The sequence below is a fragment of the Lissotriton helveticus genome, chromosome 5_1 (genome assembly GCF_964261635.1).
Source record: "Lissotriton helveticus chromosome 5_1, aLisHel1.1, whole genome shotgun sequence".
NCBI lineage: Eukaryota > Metazoa > Chordata > Amphibia > Caudata > Salamandridae > Lissotriton > Lissotriton helveticus.
In genome coordinates, this window is record NC_136065.1 from 1,864,969,142 (window position 1) to 1,864,987,530 (window position 18,389).

An 18,389-nucleotide genomic window follows, 5' to 3' on the forward strand; every position below is an offset into this window, starting at 1 on the left:
TGAATAAAGTTTCGTATTTGGAGAAGAAGTATCTCCATTAACCCCTAAACTTAGACTCAGAGGAGGCAAAGTATCGGAGAAGTGCATTGAAATGCCGGTAGGCCCTAAGGTCGAAAATCAAACGAAATAAAAAAAAAAAAAAAAGAACAAATGAAAGCACAATAAATAAACAAATACAAGGAATAAGGGGAAAAAAACAAAACAACACACAACAACCTTAAAAAAAAAAAAAAAAAAAAAAATATATATAAGTGGGGATGAAAGGAAAAAAAAAAAAAAAAAAAAAGGATATAAATAGATAAAAAAAAAAAAAAGAAAAAGAATATATAACTCACGAATGCAAATATACGATGCAAATATACGATTTACACAGCCATGTTTGGCGAGTCACTTTCAATAAAGTATGGGCACGAGGTGATGAGACGGGGAAGAGCTAGGAGCACTTACTTCCGGAAGTTTTCCGGGGGGTGAGTACGGGGTTTTCCCAGGGAGGGTGTCGGGGTGGGTACGGGGGGGTTAGGGGGCAAAATCACACTATTAGTAAAAAGCTCCAATCTTTATATGTAAATAGCTTTCTCTTCAACATTATGTTTTTATTTTCTCATCTTAAGACGCGATGTAACAACTTGTTTGAATCACTTATCTTCGTCCTGTCACAGCCAGCCCTAATAAATGTCTCAAATCTAAAACCAAATGACTAAATTAAAAATATTGTCCTGGAATGTTAACGGTCTCCGCACCAAACCACGAGCTAACAAAATTATGCAGTATCTTCGCGATACTGATGCGGGAATCATTATCCTCCAGGAGACTCACTTAGTCGAGAGTGAGATACTTGACTTGGTCCGTAGGAATAGATGGATAGAATCATCAATCTCTACAACACAAAGCTCTAACACACGGGGGGTCTCGATATTCTTCAGAAAATCTGTCGTATTCAAAGTTAAGCAGCAGAAAGCAGATACCGGAGGTAGATGGGTTATAGCGGCAGTAGAATTAGGGGACACAAAATTAACACTTGTGGGATATGGTCCCAATATAGATGATCCCTCAACACTGGAAACCTTATTTAACAACTTGCTTAGTTTCCCAGACCCAGTGATAATAGCAGGGGACTTTAATATTACGTTGAATCCATTTTTAGATAAAAACCCCAATAGTAGGCAGAAAATAACCTCTAAATCTAGGAACTGCCTGTTAGGTTTGATGCGTCAATACGACTACTTAGACATTTGGCGGTTTAAAGAGGGTCAAAGGCAAGAATTCTCATTTAGGAATCATAAATATAGACACAAGTCTAGAATTGATTTTATTCTTATAAGTAGAGCTTTCGCTGAAAATACAATTTCCATACAATATACCCCAATACATCTTTCTGACCACTCTGCAATTGAACTAGTACTAAAATTAGCCACAACATCTCCCATGAAAACATGGTCCTTTGATAGATCTCTCCTCTCTTCAACAGAGGATATTGTATTTTTACAATCAGAGACAAAGTTTTTTTTTAGTACTAATAAAGATTCAGCTCCAATAGGGACAATTTGGGATGCGTTTAAGTGTACTCTAAGAGGCCTCATTAAGAATAAAGTAGCCTTCCGCAGCAGACAATATTTAGAAGAGGTTACTTCTATTGAGAGAGACGTTTTGAGAGTACAAAACGATATGGATAGCATTGATCCCACAGAAAATCCTACTTTTGCCCTTAAACAAGCAGAATTGAGCAGGCAGAAACTCTCATTGTCAGCAGTTTTGGAGAAGCGGGTCATGCAGAGGTGGGAAGCAAGTAAGCTCGCCCATTTTTCATATGGCGAGGGGGCAGGTAAATTACTTGCCTGGAAAGCAAAATCTGACCGGGCACGTAACAACATCAGTTCAGTTATTTCAGCGGAAGGTACTTTCTCTAGGGATGAGGATATCAGAGCAGTCTTTAGAGAGTTCTTTGAAACCATCTATCAAGACGATCTTAGGCCGAATCAATGTGACGTAACCAATTGGCTGGAGGGCATACCTCTTCCCTCTCTAACAGAAGAACAATCTTCCTACTTAGATGGGGAAATAACTATAGCTGAGGTGGAGGAGGCCATACAGAAAGCAAAAAACGGAAAAGCGGTTGGCACAGATGGCATGCCTAGCGAGATTTATAAAAAACTTATTTCGGAACTCTCACCAGTGTTAGTCATTTTGTTCAACCAAATTCTTAGAGAGGGGAAAACACCACCGGAGTCATGGAACAGTGCTGTCATAACCCTAATTTTGAAACCTGGTAAACCCGCCTCTGACTGTGGCTCATACAGGCCCATCTCTATACTAAATGCCGACTATAAAATTTTTACTTCCATTTTAGCAAACCGACTGGGGCGGATAGCTCCGGATATAATAGCTTTGAACCAAAAGGGTTTTATAAAAGGGAGACAGCTCTGTGAGCTCACCTACGAATTGATTGGGTCAATTGATATTGCTACCAAGGAAGAAATTCCACTGGTGGTTCTCACTTTAGATGCCACCAAGGCCTTCGATAGGGTGAATTGGCTGTACCTATCGGAGGCCTTGAAGAGCTTTGGTATTGGAGATAGATTTCGGAGGACAATTCAGCTTCTATATCGTAACCCCTCTGCTTCCCTACTAATTAACGGAGGTCTGACAGAACCTTTTAAGATTATGAGAGGAACCAGACAGGGTTGTCCCCTGTCCCCCCTTCTTTTTGATATATATATAGAGCCATTTGCTCAGATTCTTAGAGATAACATACTCATTAAACCTTTTGTTTATGGTGGCTGGGATAAGAAGGTGGCACTTTATGCGGACGATATTATGATTTTTTCCACAGATTACGAAGAGGCGTACCCAGAAATAATTGAACAGGCTCACATATTTGGGAAAGTTTCGGGGTATGAGATTAATGCTCTCAAGACAGAAGCAATGTCCTGGAACTGTAACAGGACTAACAATAACGGGACATTTAAAAACCAAATTCGTTATTTAGGGGTGAATATAGTTGAGGATATCAATGTAATCGCCTCTCTCAATTTCAATAAAGTCGCCACAGAGTGCAGGAAACTCATGAGAGATTGGTCTCATCTCCCGCTTTCTGTTCTGGGAAAGCTCAGTCTCGTGAAGATGAGTATTCTACCGAAAGTTTCCTTTTTATTTAATTCAATTCCACTTTATTTTGATACAAAATTAATTTCCAAGCTACAGAGCGCTATCACTAGTTTTATTTGGAACAATAAAAGTGCCAGAATCTCGTGGAAAAAAATAAGACGACGGAGGGAGAAGGGAGGGCTGGCTGGACCAGACATTCAAATATATGCATGGGCTTTTCAATTATCGCACATGCGTATGTTGCTCAAAACTCCGCTATCCACTGGGATGGGCCCTCTTTTTTCTACTCTATTGCTTAGTGAGGGTGTTAATCACTCGGGTTTTTTGTTTAAGTTCAGTGACCCCAAATTCTTTAAAAAAATTAAACTGAAAATTCTAAATGGTTTTGTATCTACTTGGTATAAAATAAGACAAGCGATTAAGATTGGCTACTATTCAGCTAGGGCATCGATATGGAATTTACCCGTTCCCCCCTTATGGACAACAGACGCCCTAAATAAACCTCTACTAGAAGCTGGTATTAACTGTTGGGACGACTTGTTCATGGATGGGGCTCTACTCCCATGGGACTATCTTATTAACAAAGTCGGCCCTGAGTTGTCAAGATTTAAATATATTCAGATTTCTAGCTGGGCCCAGACATATTATGGACAGTCAATGAGACGTTGTAAGCAGCCTATAGGTGGTGTCAGTGACTTGATAACTTCCTTATTAGATAACCCAGTGGCGAAAAAAGAAATCTCCCGGTGGTATAACAAAATATTAGATGAAATCGACATTAGTTTTCAATTACCAACAAACTTATGGGCAGAACTAATGCCGGGGCAGGAAGTGGAAGAGCTCTGGAGTGCTTCTTGTTCATTGCTCTGGGATCTAGTTAAACCATCGTGGCTTCGTCGGAATCATCTCTTCACCTTGCATAGGGCATACTATTCCCCGCATAGGTTAACAAAATTCTCATTGACTGGCCCAGTTTCCTGTCCTAGATGTGGGCTTGTTGCAGCAACTGATACACATATGTTTTTGGAATGTCCTAGCTTATCTGAATATTGGGAAGTCATTAAAAACAAGTTGTCGCATGCTGTGGGCGAAAACATCACAATAGACCTTAAGCTCGTGATTTTTGGTCTGAGGAACAATACTCGCGATGCTGCAACAAGATTAATATTTTATTCTATCCTTGCAGCACGGAGGGAGATATGTAGACACTGGAAAGACGCTATACCACCTACTGCGCATGAATGGCGAACATCACTTCTCCAAATTTCTAAGCTGGACTTAGCCAGGGTAGGAAACTCGAATACTAGAGCATTTTGGGCAATGCTTGGTTAGTCGTGATCTTCACCTGGGGTTTTTTTTTTTTTTTTTCCCCCAGGTCCTATGATTAATGTGAGCATCGCCTACCTTGACTATTGAGACTATTAGTCTAAATTCCAAGGGGGTCTCGATGATTCGGGCTCTATCAACTGAGGTATCATCTTAAGCGAGTTCAAGAGTGGTCGCTGTATTTAGTGCCAAAGGGGAACTGACCGTACCTCACGATAGATAAATCCCTCACCAGCTTCAGGGCTGTGTTGGCATAGTACAAGACCTTCTGGCTATTCGCTCTGTGGTGGTTTTCTTCTCGGTATTGATAGATTGGAGCTATGCACACAAATGAGGATAAAAAAAAAAAAAAAAAAAAAAGTTCAGACGGACCAAAAATGTAATTCGGTTTTGTCCCAAACTATACCATCTGGTATAGGAACAGCTATGATTTTCAATGCTGATAAGTCTCTTGTTCAACGATGTGATTATTTGTGTGGCTGGAGAAGTAAGTTCACTCTTTTACTTGCTGTGTCCATTTGAATATATCTTCCATTTATCAGCATACCCAGAGCTATTACCAGTGCTAACCAAAGTAGAAAGAAAAATATTCCCAAAACAATCGATAGTTTAATCCATGGTGAAACCAGATCAGTCTTTTTCAGGTGATGAAAAAAGTCTGTTGCTTGTTCTTCGAATGTTCCTTGTGCTGGCGTTGTTTCAGGTCCGCTGGGATCCTCAGAAAACGTATCACAGTTAATGAAATAGCCAGAGGTAGTTCTGTCAATGGTTGGAATTGCATCAGGATCCGTTGAAATCGCTGGAGCGAGTTTATCAATTGTTACTTTGTTGTAGACAGGTGTATCAGGAAGAACTGTTATTTGGGTTTTAAGAGGAAAGAGTTCCATAGCTGTGTTGCTTAGTCCTTCATTTCTTACTGTAGAATCTTCAAAGGTGATGAGTCTCTCAGTTTGAACCTCTTGGATTGAAGCTAAAGGAGTGCGTCTGCTACATTGTCGGAGTCCACCTGGCCTACTCTTTAGTATCGGCCACATAGTATAGTTTGATCAGGTCGATGGACACACATCTTTTCTCCTTTTTACTAGCAAGTGGCGGCAAAAGTACTGTTCTTGATCAATGGATGCTAGGACAGGTACTGGTTGTCTGTAAGAAGGCCCAAATTCCTTCGTGTCCGCGATCTTTTCTCTGACTAGATCACCAAGCTTTGGGATCCAGACAGGCCTTGCTGGGACGGCCGGATTTTCCCCAGTGGTGGTTGGCTTCAGGAACACTTTGCTTTGTTTCGATCTTAGTTCATTTAAGTCCTGTAAAACAGCTAAACGATCTTTGATATAAAATTTCTTCTTTTCCACCACTGTGCCTTGCATGTCAAAGTCCGGTACCAACATTCTAGTCCCAAATAGGACCTCATACGGAGTGACACCCCCTAGAGAACTTCTTGGCAAATTGTTTAATGCACGTTGGACCTCATAAAGATGTTTGACCCACCCGTCACCTGAACCTAATACCCTAGCTGTTATAGACTGCTTTATGTCCTGGTTTTTTCTTTCCACAACAGAATTTCCCTCAGGATGGAATGGAGAAGAGTACCGCAATGCTACGCCCAAACTGGCCATGGCTTCTTTGTAAGCTCGAGAGCTAAACGCAGGGCCTAGGTCAGAGTGTAGTGTGCCTATTGCGATGTGCCGCTAAAGACTCGCAAATCTTTTATAACAGTTTGAGCGTCAGCTGAGCGCTGAGGCCACATCCATAGGAACCTTGACTTAGTGTTTGTGGGACTGCATCCGTCCAAAGGGACGCCTGCATGTAAATAGTCTAATGAGGTCTAACAATGGTGTCTGTACTGGGCTGGCTGTGCTGTAGTCAGGTATCTGGTGGTGTTCTGTACTGCGATCTCTATTGCAGTCCATGCAGTTATTGATAAAGATGTGAATCAGTGTATTTATTCCTGGCCACCAGTGCATCTCTTTTAAAGTTAATATCGTTTTCGAGATCCCCTGATGTATTAGACCTTCTCCCAGATGTGCTTCATAAATCAAAGCTGTCCTACGTTCCCCATTTGGAATTACTCTATCCCCCACTCCAGGATTTCGAGCAAACAGAACGCTGTTTGCATCAATTATATATGAGCGGAAACTTTTTAGGTAACACTGCACAGCTGCCTTTCCTTGAAGCATTGACAGCCAGTATTATTTCATTTCATGGTCTATTTTCGGTTTTGAACGAGTGATTGCAGCTAAGGAAGCCGTTTGCACAGCCCCTTTCGCTGCTTCATCGGCCAATGAATTCCTTTCAACGTGAACACCATCACGTTGATGACTCAGTGTGTATCACTTGAGTGTTTTGTAGTCCGTTTCGCAACTGAACTACTGGTTCCCAAAGCATTTTATGCTTGATTGTGCCACCTTTTGCATCTTTGAAACCATTTTGAAGCCAATTCTGTATATATTCATTTTATGATTGAACACAGTAAAAAGAAATCGCACACTATGAGTGTTGGGAATTCGCAATCCATATTTTTAAGTGCCATTATGAATGCTTGTAGTTCAGCTCGCTGAGCTGTACAATCTCTTAGAGATTGCGTTTTTGTGACCATAAACCTGAATTTGCCATCGCGCACAAGACCGCCAACGATCGCGAATGCTGCACAATAAGCTCGGTTACCCACCGTAGCGGGTTGTACAGATCCGTCACTATAAATTCATACTAGTCAAGTGGGAGAATTCCAGTAGGCAGAGGACATTCGTGTTCTTATTGCAGGAATGCTTGTGTTTTCAAATAAGGATCAAAAGCATATTCAACATCAGTTGCAGCAAGAGAATTAACCCAATGTATCCATCTTGGATGTAAAGCTTTTGCATTGGGAATGCTCACTTTTGTAACTCCCTCTAAGGCTGGTAGAGGGGTTACGACCAAAATGCGTTTCCCCTGTGCTAGGGCTCTTTCTTTTGCTACAACTGCTGTCAGAATTTTTTCTGTCGATATAAATTTCATTTCTGCTTGTGTATAAAAATGTGATTTGTATGCAATTGGTACTTTTTCACCTTTGTTAAAAGTTAAGTAGGTGAATCCGCATTGACCCGGAATTATTCGGATCACTAAGTTGCGTACATTTACGTGTGTTTGTAAGTGATTTGTTAACATATCAGCTTGTAGTGAACACAAGAGTTCTGTGTGTTCCAGTGTCAGGTTTGATTAATTCGTAGAGATGTTCAACTCTTTCTGCGTAGTTTAGAATGTAAGTTCTTCCAAAGTTCAGGAAACCTAGAATCAAGTAAGTTTTCCAGCATTTTTGAAGGTTGAAGCAGCGCACACTTTTCTAAAGTTGGATGCCAGGCTTTGCCTTCACTTGATAGTTCATATCCTAGTAAATGGACGTTGAGATGGGCAATTCTTGAATTTTTTAAATTTTATTTATAACCCTCAGAGGCGAAGCCCAGTATAATGGTGTATACCCTGTTCAAGTTCCTGTCTAGGTCATCGTCTGTCAGATAGATTTAATCGATATATGACAATGCCTCGTCATCAAAAATTTGTAGTAACTCTGTTACTCTTGCTGAGAATAACCCCGGGCTGTTCTTGAACCCCTGTGGGAGTCGACAAAATTTACGCTGGGTCCCCATTATTGCAAAAGCTCCCAAGTACCTACTTTCAGGTGCAATGTTTTGACAAAAGAAACCGTTAGAAATGTCTAATGTGGTTTTATATTTTTTACACACAATGTTATCCATTAATGCTGTACTGTGTGCATTTTGCACTGCAAATGTTTTAGAACAAGAGTTTAGGTGTCTGTAATCCAAAACTAGACGATATGTATTGTCTGGTTTGGAAACAGGAAACAAAGCATTGTTCATTGATGAGGTGCATGTTTCAATCACCCCTTGGTATTCAAGTTAATCTAAAATCTCCCTGGCCTGTTTTTTAGCTTCTTCCTTAATTGGATACTGCCTTTGTGCAGTTGGTTGATTTTTTAAATGGATCTTGTGGTGAGGTGAGTCCTCATCCAATCATACATGATTTTTGTTATTCCTGGAATAAGTATATTTTAAATGTACTGTGACATCGTTGGAGATGGCTGTCATTTTATGATGTCTTCGCCATGTGGGCACTCCCTGACAAATTCTGGTGGCCAGTCTTGTTCTGCTAGAAGTATATCATAACCCTTTGAAAGTCGCTCCCAAAAGAATGCTTTCACTTTTCTTGGTATGTCTCCCTCCATCCAGAGAGTTATTTCATATAACCTATGTGGAGGACTAACCCTGGTGTCTGCAGTCTCAACTTGAATGTCTTCATTCAAGTCCACTGTCCCCCAGAAGTCCCTTCAGGTTCTGGCGAGCTATTGTTACTTCTGCTACACTGTCCAGCATTGTCCGAGCCCATTCTCCGTTCTTGAGTTGTGTTCTCAGAATCCTCGGCATGTCTGATCTTCAGAACTGCTAGCTTCTTTTTTGTGAATTTAGGTTTTGGTTTGTTTTTCTGAACATGTTGATCGTCTTTGGACTTCACGCATTCTTCCTTGTGGTCTGACCGTCCTCTTCTTTCGGACGTCTGTGATGATATGTGAAAGGTATGGGAGGAACATGTATAAGTATATTGATACCGGTCAAGTTTTCTCAAATTATCCCTATTCCTGAGGTTATACCTCCTTTCAGAGTGCTCCTTTTGAGAAGACATACCTCGGGATTGAGAAAGTTTCTCTTTTGAGTGTTGTTTGTTATTTTGCCACTTCTTTTTAGCAGAGGTAGGACTGCGTTTAATAGAGTCCTCCTCAGGACGTCCAGACAGTTGTGGTTTAACTGTATAATTCTATTAACTTTTGTAAGTTACAAAGTAATTCCTTATCCGACATTGATTCAATGTCGGGGTCAGGTGTGTAACCGGCCAAAATCGGCCAGGTTGCTCCTGGTCTACCTAGTGGACTGAGCCTGGTATGGGATTTAAATGTTTTAGGGCGCCTTTAAACCAGAGCTCATGCTCCTGGTATGTGAGTGGAACTTCAATATCCTCGAAAGGAATATATTCCTCAGGTGGATCATCTTCTTTGTAGATGTGAAACATTTTAGTTACTGGATGTGATTCAGCGAATAATATCCATGAATAGAATACCTCTGTCAGGGGAGATTCATGTGCCTCTATCACAAAAATTGCTCTACCACCTCTTGGTGTTAGGCCATGTCTTATAAGTTTTAGGTTGATGGCTCTCCTTAAATTTGGAGGAATGATTATAGCATTCTCATTGGTTTCATTAAAACCTGTATAATCAGAAGTCGCTGCGACATCGTCGGGTACAGCGCCACCAGTGTCAGTGTTATTGCAGTTTTCGGTCATTGTTTAATGAAAATTGCAGAGCATGTTTCAAGGAAACAAAGATAAGGTGCACAATATTTTGGAACACTGTATCCTTCAACGTTGAACAAACCTAACAGCTAATACATAGGATTTTCGTCCTACTCAGCTACGGTGAATATTATCCTTAGCCACTCCAGACGTCTTATTGAGTTTTATGAGCAGAGGGTCTCTGAGAAAAGCACAACTGAGTTACTTCAGTATCTAGCTTTAAATTAGTGCCTTACCAAACCGCTGGGCGCCATGTAGTGTAATTCCTATATCCCTGATCGGCTCTGCGCATTGGAATAACATGCACTATAGTTTTGACATAGGACTGAGGTCAGTATGTCTCTATAGAGTTCATTAATCTAAATTACTTGTGTGTGCCAGCTTGCTCAGAGGTCATTAGAAACTTCTCGAATTAACAAGAAGGGATTAGTTTCTGACAACCGCATAAACATGACAACTTTGTTTCCCTTAGAATCGGAACAGTCTCAGAATCGTGGGAACAATAGATAACAGTTTCACTCAGTCAATCGTGCATGCTTCGTTTCTACAGAGTTTACACGGAAATATGTAGCTGGGCGTTTAAATAAAAAGGGTTTATTGAACAGTCTTATTTCTCGTGCAAGAGATATGAGCTGCTACAATCGTAAGACAGAAGGCGAAGTATAATACGTACAGCGTTAGCAGCAAGATAAAATAATACTGCAATAGCATGGTTTGTAGCTATGACATTCATAAAAATACATATATAAATAACAGGCTAAAATATGAATACTAATCTGGTGCTGCTAGTTAGTTCTACCCCAGTGTACCTAACCGAAGTGTAGTACGAGGTAAGAAGTAGGTGCTGTTTTTCTATAGTCTGGTTTAGCTATAGTAAGGATTGGTGTTGCCAAGATTTGCCAAAAGTCCCTCTAGGTTTTAGTCTGCTCCATACCTTAGAATGAGAGAGGTTGGAATCTCTTTCCGGGTCTCGATCTCTCACACCCCGCAAGGGGAGTCAGAAACCCTGGAGCTAGATTCTCTGTGAGGACGATGACATCGTCTGGTCAGTGCGACAGGCAGGACTCTAATTCCTTCCGAACTTGCCGTGGCGAGCTGCGTAGCTGTGCAAGTATGCAGCCAAACCGTGGTTTGCCATGGCAAGGGAAGGTATATTTATACCTTTAAGGTGTTTAAGAATGCCAGTATTGAGGTAAAAGTCAGGCAGAGGATCATCATGAACGAAACCCTAAGGAATAGATGTTCAAACATAATAAATGAGTTCTTGGAGAAATCAATAATCCAAGCAAGGGAAAGTCCTAAAGGTTTAAGAGTCTGATTTTCCAAGAACTCGTTGTGACGTGGATGAACGGATGTAGCTGGCCATGCCTGTATTTGGTTAGCATGGATAATGCCTAAATAAGGGTTGGGTTTCTATGCCTAAATAAGGGCAATGTGAATTGTGCCTATATAAGGGCATACATCAGGAAACCTATATACGGTATCTAAATCGACACACAACAAGGGAGGGAAGCTAGAAGACCTTAGGCATATCCACAATAGGAGAGGTGACGAGTTTGAAACTGATAAAAAAATCTGAAGCAATACTGGGACAATCTGAACTAAACTACAACTTGGGATGTAAATATTTACAATTACAATATGCCTTAAGAGCAGAAGGGATTAACTGTGCGGAGATCGCAGATTACAGCCAGCCTGAAAGCAGACTACTGGGTAAAGGGTTCAAGACCAAGGCGGTCTCGCAAATATACATAACCATAATCAATATTAAACCTTACACTCTTTGTGATACTCAAAGGAAATGGAGATAGAGCCCTTACAGGACGTGCACCTGTGGGAAGTTGACATCTAAACAAGAGTCAGGCCCCTATCTAACAGTGCCTATTTAGTATGAGCATGTGTATGGAGGTGGAAAGAGTGGTCCATGCAGGGAGGAATTATCTGTGGAAGTTCGAGAAAATCTAGGGTGGATAGAGAATGCCGATAGTCTGACATGGAAGAGCCAGACACCAGCCAGACACCTCAGGTGTCTGGCTCTCCTATGTCAGACCATAGTGCACAGCAGCATGAAATGGAGGATAAAAGATAAAGCAACTCCTAATACGATCATCTGATTGTGATCTTTGGAATGAAGGGGGTGAAGTAGAGAACATAGGAGGGAATCAACCTATGTACTATAATTGATATGAGAGCTGAAAACATGGGAAAGGGTATGAACAGAGTGATTTGATTATGCGAATATGATTGTATCTTGTTAGAAGGCTGAAAATAAGCAATAAAGTTTAAAAAAATAAAATAATAAAAAAAGAATATAGCAGCCAACAAGCAGCAAGAAAATGCTCATACCTAGGAAAGAAAGGAGAAGACAAAAATAATATCGAACCACTCGTCTTTATACATCGAGTAACTCTAAAAAGGCAGAATCGTTTTCAGTGAAAATAGTGTTTTGGAAAGGCAGTAGTGTTCAAGATCCAAGCTCAGTGAGTGGGGAAAAAACAAACAGCCTGATTGACTCCATGCTGTACTTGATAGCACAGGACGTCTTTTAATGACTTTGAAACAGCAACTTAAATTGTGACTAATCTATAGAATCATTCCACATATTCTTTTAAAACAGATTACTAGAGAGGTGCTTTCAGTCAAATATACTTTATTATGACTCATTTAGCAAACTGCATTTGGTTTATGAAAATTTAGAAGAATACTTCAGTGTTCGGCACATTCATAATACTTATGTACCATTTCTGAATATCGCATTAAACTCCCATGATGGGGAATTAACATTTTTTTCATATGATGGCCTCATCTTATGATGTAAAGATAAAGGCCTTGAAGAATGTTAGCAGACCTAGAACTGGAGTGTGTTGCAGATTATTTCTGCTTCAGTACATGCCAATAGTTGCTGCAAAGCTGGGTATAAGGGTGCTTCTGGCGTCTCCTACTAGCTCTGATAGTATAATTACATTTCTTTTTATTTAAAGAAAAAAACACACTGCCAAAGACAAGCTTCACTCATTAGCAGTGCTTTTCGCAGTATAAAAAACACACACTGCCACAAATAAAAAGATTATTGGCTCATAAAAAATGCATAGAACTCCAATGCAAAAAAAGAAAGAGAGAGAGAGAAAACTACTCACCAGCAATTCGTTTCATAGAAGTTCTCCAAGATAGTACTGTGGTGGCTGGGCTTTTGAAAATGTGTTATTTTATATGTGATACAATGGTGGAGAGCTAAAAAAGTGACATTTGTACAGCGTATATACAAACTCTATTGCAGTTTGCAATGGGTACCAGGTGCTATTGCCTAACTTTTAAGCACTCATTTCGGTCTACCTCCAAACTGCTCGCACATTTTAGATGAGACAAAGACTTTTCTGATGTTAAAGCAACTCATTCAACTCTGTGTTCAACAGGCAAGCTACCTGAACTAGCTAATTGAAAAGAGCACCATGCTTTACGCAACAAATATTTAAAAGATACACTATATACTTACGTTCGTCTTGGCTTCAGTCTTTGGTCACTGTATGGGATCAGAGCCACTAAATCCTTTTCCTGATCTACGGACAAAATATTACTATCAATAAGTAGGCACAGCGCAACCATGCTACAATCAATTCAATTCAAATGTTATTGTTTGATTACTAAAAGCCATAACAAAATGTTAAAACCATGTAACTCATGTGTACATATACAAAGTTTAAAAAGAAAGAACAAAAGGACCCAGGTTAGTGCCAAACAGTGCATTAATTTTGCGATAAAAATGGGTTAAAATTAAAAGTTGTCTGAATATTTATTTGCCTATGTAGTTCTAGGTCTTTGGATAACCCAACAGTAATGTAATGTAATGTAATGTAATATGTAATGTAATACGTATTTATTGAGCGCAGCTGTCACCCAAAAGGGTATCCTGGCACTATGACCAAAACATTACAGACAGATGTTACGCATTACACTACTCTTGGGAAGAGATAGCTTTTTAAACCCTTTTTAAAAGCCGCCAAGTCCTGGCAGCTCCACAGGGACAGAGATAAGGAGTTCCAAACTTTTGCAGCTGCAAAACTGAACGACTGGCCGCCCATCCTCACCCTTTTAATCCTGGGAACAACTACCAGGAAGGCTGAGGAAGACCTCAGCGGTCTTGCGGCTGAGTACCAGGAGAAAAGATATTGTAACATCACTGGCCCCAGCTTATGTAAGGCCCTAAAAACAAGGCAAGAGGCCTTGAAATGAATCCGTTGCTGAACAGGCAGCCAGTGAAGGTCCGAAAGCGCCAAAGATGATGACGCTGAGCGTGGACGAGAGAGGGCCAGCTTGGCAGCCATGTTCTGAATCCTCTGCAGCTTAGAAACCAAGATGTTAGGGGCTCCTAGAAGCAGTGCGTTGCAGTAGTGTAACCTACTGAGAATGGTACTACGCACCACTTCTGTCCTGGCCGCAGTTGGAAGTAACGGAAGGATCTTCAGTAAAGTGCGGAGCAGGAGCATACAGGTCGCCGTGGTTTTGTTAACAAAAGCGTCAAGCTGCAGGCTAGGCCCGAACCTGACGCCAAGATTACGGGCCGAGTCAGCAGCAGTCACTGTGCCCAAGATTGAAGAAGGCCAGAACCCATCAGGTAGAGGGCGAGGCAACCGGTCCAGGGAGCAGTGGAGCACCTCAGTCTTCGCTCCAATGAATTTGAGTGAGTTGTGGCGTAACCAATCAGCCGTTGCAGTCATGCAGCAGTGAAAGGTTTCCCTCGAAACCGCACCACCTCCTTCAAATGAAAAAATAAGTTGAGTGTCATCGGCATAGTTAATAACAGATATGCCGAATGACCTAATCAAACTTATTAGTGGACGAAGATATAAATTGAAAAGGATCGGGCTAATTGCCGATCCCTGAGGCACGCCCTGCTTTACATTCTTCACTGCTGACCGAAAAGGTGGAAGTGCCACAGCCTGCTGCCTGTTGCAAAGATAGGAAGTCAGCCAGTCCAAGGCCAGACCAGTCACCCCGGCCTTCTGAAGCCTGCCCAGTAACACCGCGTGGTCAACCGTGTCGAACGCGGCCCACATGTCGAGCAGCACCAAAAATGACGCTCTGCCCATGTCGACACGCGAGCGCAGGTCATCCAACACGGCCACTAGGGCAGACTCCGTACCGTGGGCCGGCCTGAAGCCAAACTGGGCCGCGTCCAAGCAGGCATTGGTTTCCAGAAACTTAGACAGGGCCCTTGTAACCAATTTCTCCAAGATTTTTTATAGAAAATGGCATAAGCGAAATTGGCCTATAATTGGCCGGATTCGAAGGGTCCAAGGTGGCTTTTTTTAGCAAGGGTGAAACCACTGCCAGCTTCCAACTATCTGGAACCGTAGCTGTGGCAAGTGACTGACAGCAGATGGAGTGGAGCGATGGAAAAAGCTCAGTCTGAAACACCTTCCAAAACCTGTGGGGCATAGGATCAAGTGGGGAGCCAGAAGAGACACCATTTGCCACCAAACAGAAGTCCTCCAAGGAAGGAATAGGAAAACAGGTCAACAAGGACTGTTCTGACTCTGCCCCAGGAACTTCTGGGGTCGTTGTACTGGCCGATTCTGCAGAGGAAGGCACAAACGATGTAGTCTGACCAGAGTCCGAAAGGGCAAGTAAAATGTTTCTAATTTTTTCCTCAAAGGCGACGGCCAAGGAGTCACATAACTCCTGAGACGCCGGAATAGCTGACGCAGTGCAAGAAGGATTGGATAGATTGTTGACAAATTTGAACAATGCCTGGGACTTGTTCGTGGCCTTAGCCAAGGTATCCTCCAGAAACTTTGCTTTGGCCACCCGTATCTGCGTTTTATATTCTTGAAGGGCTTCCTTGTAAACCAGTTTATCAGATTCCAGATAGTGTCTTCCCCGAGCACGCTCCGCCCGTTTACAGCAGAGTTTCTGCTTAAGGAGCTCACCAAAAAACCAAGGAGAGGCTCTCATAGGCTTGTCCTTTGCCTTACGCAAAGGGACCAACTTATCTAAAGATTCCAGGATCTGCTGGCATAGGACGGAGTAGCTCTCCTCCACGCTCTCCCCCAAAGAGAAAATCCCGGCAGTAGCGCGGGCAAACTCGTGCCCTTCAGGAGGCGCGACCATTGCCTGCTGAACTTATACCTACCAGGGCCACCAATGTTGAGCGAGCCTGCTGGCATAAGAATGGTGAAAAGGACCAATGCATGGTCTGTCCAGCATTGGACTGCAACCTCCTGGACTGAAACCGCAGAGCTATCCGCAAAGACCAAGTCCAGTGTGTGGCCCTTTGCATGAGTAGAGGAAGGCACAAGCTGGTCAAGATGTAAATTGCTACAGGCTTGGCAAAGCACTCTATAAGCAAGGTCTTGAGGGCCATTGGGCCACAGATTAAAATCACCCAGGATTAGAAATCTAGCATGCGAATTGAATAGATCGTAAACCAGATCAATTAGCTGCTGGAGAGACGAAACTGTCATAGACGGTGGTCTATAGCACAGGTGACCAGCCAATAGTACACCACCCTGGTTCGTTAAAGAGAAGCCCATGAGCTCAAACCCCAAGACCTCTCTAACAACGAGCTGTGATAAGGCGAGTGAGTCTCTAAAAATAAAGCCCACTCCACCTCCTCTCCCTGTGACTCGCGGGATATGCTTAATCGTGTACCCCGGGGGACAAGCCCAACCGAGCTCCACTCCACTGTCCGCCCTGGTCCAGGTCTCGGTCATAAATAAGACATACAGCCTTGATGATTCGACTAAAAGGGCGATTTCTGCATGGTATTTGCAGAGTGAGCGGACATTAAGTAGCCCACATAAAAGAGTCCCCTGAGAAGGAGTAGGGGTGGTTAGCCGCCTACCCGTGCCAGAATGGGGATCCAACAGACATAGCTCTTCCCTGGAATACACAAAGGTATTTGTGGCAATAAGGGCAGCATGGCTAGCGCTAGACGCGTACGGAGCGCGAACGGGCGCAAACGGGCTTACCTCAGGCACACCTTCGGCGCGTATACGGCGCGCCCACGCTGCGCGCTTGGTCGTCCATCCCCTTTTATAATATGCCGCGCGGGAGTCCTGTTAGTCGAGCCTCTAGACCCGCTAGAAGATGGCGCCTGAAACGATGCTCATGTCTTTACTACGTTACCACACTCATGTCGCCCAAAATAAGAGTGTTGTTTATACACTTTTGTCTTTCCCCCGCAGACCAAATAAAAGTAACTCAGCCTCACTCGAGGTAAGCGACCAGTCGCAACTTCCATTTATTGTTCAATGTTTGTGTAATACGTGGATATAGTGGACTAACCCTCCATGTACGATCTCTCCAATTTATTAACAGTGTCTGTTTGGCTGCACATCATCTGCTAACAAGACTGGTTTCAGTTTAATGACAAGGTATGGACATAGGTGTCTGATTGGTGGGGCACTACTAGCAGGAATATGTAGGATAGATGTTTTTTGACTGATTGTATGTATTATTATTTTTTTATATTCTTTTAGACTGTTGGTCCTGAGGAGAAATCCGCATTGAGGATTTCGAAACGCGTCGACCTACTTCACTGGGTTCTGGTGTCAATATTTGGAACTAATACACAAATAGGACCTATTAAATAGGATTGAACAGAGTTATAAGTGTTCATTAGATCAACCACTTATTATATTCATTGGTTACTATCTTTTCATGTAAAAACATTACCATGACACTAGACCCTTATTAGTATTGTTTTGCGCTTCTTGGTATGATTGGAGATGGATGAATGTGTTTGGCCAAAATGAATGGGTGGGTATGTTGTAAATATTGTATAAATTTCATTGTATGACATGTTGTCTATTGTAATGTGTTTTTTCTTAATTCTTTTTCTTAATTCTTGTACATACACATGAAAATAAGTTACATAAAATTAATGTTGATCCACTAGTGCTAAAGAAATCAATAAACTAGTGTTGAAAATAAAAATCTGATCCTTATGACTTATCCTTAGGGGTCTTCACTTAAATTAATCCTAATAGTTCCAGTACTGGCATTTGTGTTGTTTTCAGGTAATTTAGGCTCAGCCCTGCTGGTTAAGAGTCACGACCCTGTGTCGTTTTCAGTTGAAACTGGCCCAAAGCAGGATAACCCTTACCCAAGATGGCGGCCAAAGACGCCGCGAGCAGTTCCCAATGTCCCCCTACCTAAGCCCTGCAAAGTGCGGGTGATCCAACAATTAAGGTGCAGGTAAGAACCTCGCTATGAGTCCCCCAATGTCCAGCGGAGAAAGAGCCTGCAGACTAGGTAGCAGCGCGAACTATGTAGCAGCGCGAGAGAAGTAAAACAAATTAAAAGTTATTAGTAAACAGTCATGGGATAGTTTAAGAAAGTCTAAAAAAGGGACAAATAAATGTGACAGTTAGTATTAAAAAACTGAAGACAATGTTCAGGTAGGCCAAGCAGAAGGGGCCGGCGGCCGCTAAAATTTTATTACAAAGGGGTGGCGTGGCCAACCGGCGGAAGATTTGCTGCCTTTTCTTTCCCCAGCATTTTAGCAGCTCTAATGACAAATTTGGTGAAACGAATGTTCAGCTTTATATTTTCTGAATTCATAGCCGCTACTATGATTTGACGACATGTGCGAGCACCTAGTTTGTTTCACTCTTCTCACA

General features: G+C 42.0%; 1 protein-coding gene across 1 annotated transcript in view; it reads right to left on the minus strand.

Annotated features, from left to right (window-relative positions):
* TMEM106A (transmembrane protein 106A) overlaps positions 1-18,389 on the minus strand; it is a 332,818-nt gene that overhangs the window by 198,108 nt on the left and 116,321 nt on the right. The window contains exon 3 of the mRNA XM_078645301.1: positions 13,262-13,325. Within this exon, the coding sequence (XP_078501427.1) occupies positions 13,262-13,325 (64 nt within the window). The remainder of the gene's footprint in view (positions 1-13,261; positions 13,326-18,389) is intronic.